Source organism: Parus major, chromosome 1A, assembly GCF_001522545.3.
Source record: "Parus major isolate Abel chromosome 1A, Parus_major1.1, whole genome shotgun sequence".
Taxonomy (NCBI): Eukaryota; Metazoa; Chordata; class Aves; order Passeriformes; family Paridae; genus Parus; species Parus major.
Window position 1 is genome coordinate 68,729,150 of NC_031773.1, and position 2,898 is coordinate 68,732,047.

At 50.3% G+C, this 2,898-nt stretch overlaps 1 protein-coding gene across 1 annotated transcript in view; it reads left to right on the forward strand.

The window, feature by feature from the left end:
* The first annotated feature begins 88 nt into the window (after nucleotides 1-88).
* The window catches only part of CACNA2D4 (calcium voltage-gated channel auxiliary subunit alpha2delta 4), a 121,146-nt gene continuing 118,336 nt past the window's right edge, over nucleotides 89-2,898 (forward strand). The window contains exon 1 of the mRNA XM_033514695.1: nucleotides 89-210. Coding sequence (XP_033370586.1) covers nucleotides 89-210 — 122 coding nt within the window. The remainder of the gene's footprint in view (nucleotides 211-2,898) is intronic.

Below are 2,898 nucleotides of genomic sequence, written 5' to 3' on the forward strand. Positions count from 1 at the left end.
GCTCCCGGGCCGGCTCCATGGCGGGGGAGCGGCCCCGGGACAGCGGGGACAGCGGGGACAGCGGGGACAGCGGCCCCAGCCCGTGCTGATGGCGGCTGCCCGCGGGACCGGGCCCGGCGCCGTCCCCTGCATGGGGATGATGATGATGATGCTCGGAGCGCTCTGCCTCCCGCCCTGCGCCAGGGCCCAGACCAGGATCCCGCTGGAGACGTGAGTGTTTCCCTGGGCGAGGGCACGGGCAGGAGGGGGGAATGGATCCCGGCAGTGCCAGGCTCCTCCGCAGGGCTCCAGGGGGGTGGCACAGCACACGGACACAGCGGGAGCCAGCTCTGTGCCAGGTCTAGAGCAGGGTGCAAATCCCCCTTCCTCCTCACTCAACAGGTGTAGCAATGGTAGGGAGAGATAGAGACAGATAGATTAGATAGATAATAGATAGATAGATAGATAGATAGATAGATAGATAGATAGATAGATAGATAGATAGATAGATAGATAGATAGATAATGATAGATAGATAGATAGATATAGATATAGATATTCATCTCCTTTAGCTAAGTACTTGGACATCTATTAATGCTCTGCTTAATGCACTGGGCAGCAGAAGGCAGAACCAGTTTAAAGACACATTTTTGAAACCCCACTGCTGCTGCTGCTGCTGCAATTCAGCAGTAGACATGAGTGGCCCCAGCTTGGCAGCTCCCAGCTGGCAGAGTGGTTTCAGCAGACTCTGCTGGGTTTCAGGGTGCCAGGAGCAGCCAAGGGATGCCCAGCCCTGGCCAGGTTCTGGAGGGTGCACAGTCTTGGAGCCAAGACACGTCTCATGCTGCCACACATGAGATTGTGCAGGGCAGGGATTGCAGCTCTGCTCCCTTGCACTGCTCTGGATCACTGCTGGCTGAAAATGATCTCCCCCAGCCGTGGTTATGCACGTGTGTGGCTGGCAGAGGATGTTAGTGACAGGAGGCCAAACAGAGAAAAGAGACCTCAGCACTTCTTGCTTGTGCTTGCTCCACCTCTCTCCAGAAGCTGTGATGGCCCTTTGCAGAGCCCTGGAGTGGAGGAATGAGAAGCTGAGCTGCACTAGAAAGCACAGCCAGCCTCAGTTTGTGCATGCCCTGCACATGCAGGGACTCCTGATGCATCTTTTGGGGTGTGGGTTTGCTGTCACCACGTGTGCCAAGCTGCTCCTCCAAAAGCTCCACACAGCACCACAGCCCTGGCAGCCCCCCAGGGGCCCAGCAGCTCTCAGCAAGCCCAGTTTATAAAAACTTCTCCTTGTTAAGCTGATCTGGAAAGTTAAATCCTTTAAGGATTAAAAATGTCAGCGCTGTTGTTGGTAAAAGTTGTTGTGGGGCAGCTTCTGGGGTGCTCTTGTTTCCAGCTCTCACTGAGCTTTCCTGATGCCTTTGGCCACTGTCTCATCTTAGCCCAGCATCTGTGCAAAACCTGAAATTTAGCAGAGCATCTTACATCTATAAAGGGATTTTAGTTTCTCTCCCTCACTACTCAAAAGGGTTTGGGCTGGGTGCAGGGGAGCAGCTCAGTCTGGGGAGGAGACAACACTGCCGGGCAGTTTCAGAGGGAGATAATCTGAAAAATCAACTCAAGCCCTTTCCTGTGTTTGGGGAGATGTTTTTTATTCCAAATTTGCCAGTAAGGCCCTTAGAGATGTGCCACCAGTCCTGCCCTGAGCAGGAGCTGCACTGACATTATCCAGGAGGGTCTCAGGAAACTTTGCTACCAATTCTATTCTTGCACTAGCCAGCAAAAGTGCTTCTGATTCAGCTTTCACAGAGGTTACACAGAGGTTACATGGGATAAAATCCAACTTCTGCCAACTTCAAACCATGCAAATCAACTTCCATGTCCAGGATAAAGACTATATTCCTATGCAAATACCTGTCAGCATTGAAAGCCTGTGGCATTTAGAAGCCAGCCTGTCCTTTCTGCTGTTCTTGCCACTGAATACAGGAGCAGGGATTAGGGGCAGGCAATCTCAGACCAAATCCTTTTCTGATGTGTTTTGTTATAATGTGATAGCCCTTTACTACTGAAAAAAAAAATAAATGTTTACGTCACTTTGCACAATTTGGAACTTATTCCTGTACAAGAATGAAGAATAAACAATAGAAAAAGAGCTTTTCTTCTCTGGTACTAAAACCAGAGCAACGGCTGAATTAATCCCTGGTGTTTCAAATCCACTCATGAATTTAACCAAAACACAAAAGTCACCCTTTTGAAATGAAATTTCAGCAGAGAAATACATTGGCCAGAGGCCCAGGGGGAGTAAATCAGCAGAAAATGGCTCTGGGTTACACGGGGACACTTTGGGGACACCAAGGCAGGGCCCTTCAGGCAGCAGCTGGGTTCGGTCAGGGTGAGGTGACACGAGGCTGGGTCAGGCTCTGCTGCTCCCCAAGCCTTGTCTGGCTTTGCTGTGTCTTCCTTGGATCACAGCTTCTTCCAGAGCTTGCTCAGCTCCAACTCCTGCACTGCAAAAATCTGCTCAGCCAGTTCCCAGAGATGCTCCTGCAGCCTGAGCACCCAAAACACCTCTGGACACAGCTCTGCTCAGCCCCAGCCAGGGCAGGACAGCTGCTGCTGCTGCTGCTGCTGCTACTGCTGATTACTACTATTATTATTATTATTATTAATTATTATTATTATTATCCTTCTTCTTCTCCTCCTTCTTCTTCTCCTCCTTCTTCTCCTTCTTCTCTTTCTTCTCCTTCTTCTCCTTCTTCTCCTTCTTCTCCTTCTCCTTCTTCTTCTTCTTCTTCTTCTTCTCCTTCTTCTCCTTCTTCTCCTTCTTCTCCTTCTTCTCCTTCTTCTCCTTCTTCTTCTTCTTCTTCTTCTTCTTCTCCTTCTTCTCCTTCTTCTCCTTCTTCTCCTTCTTCT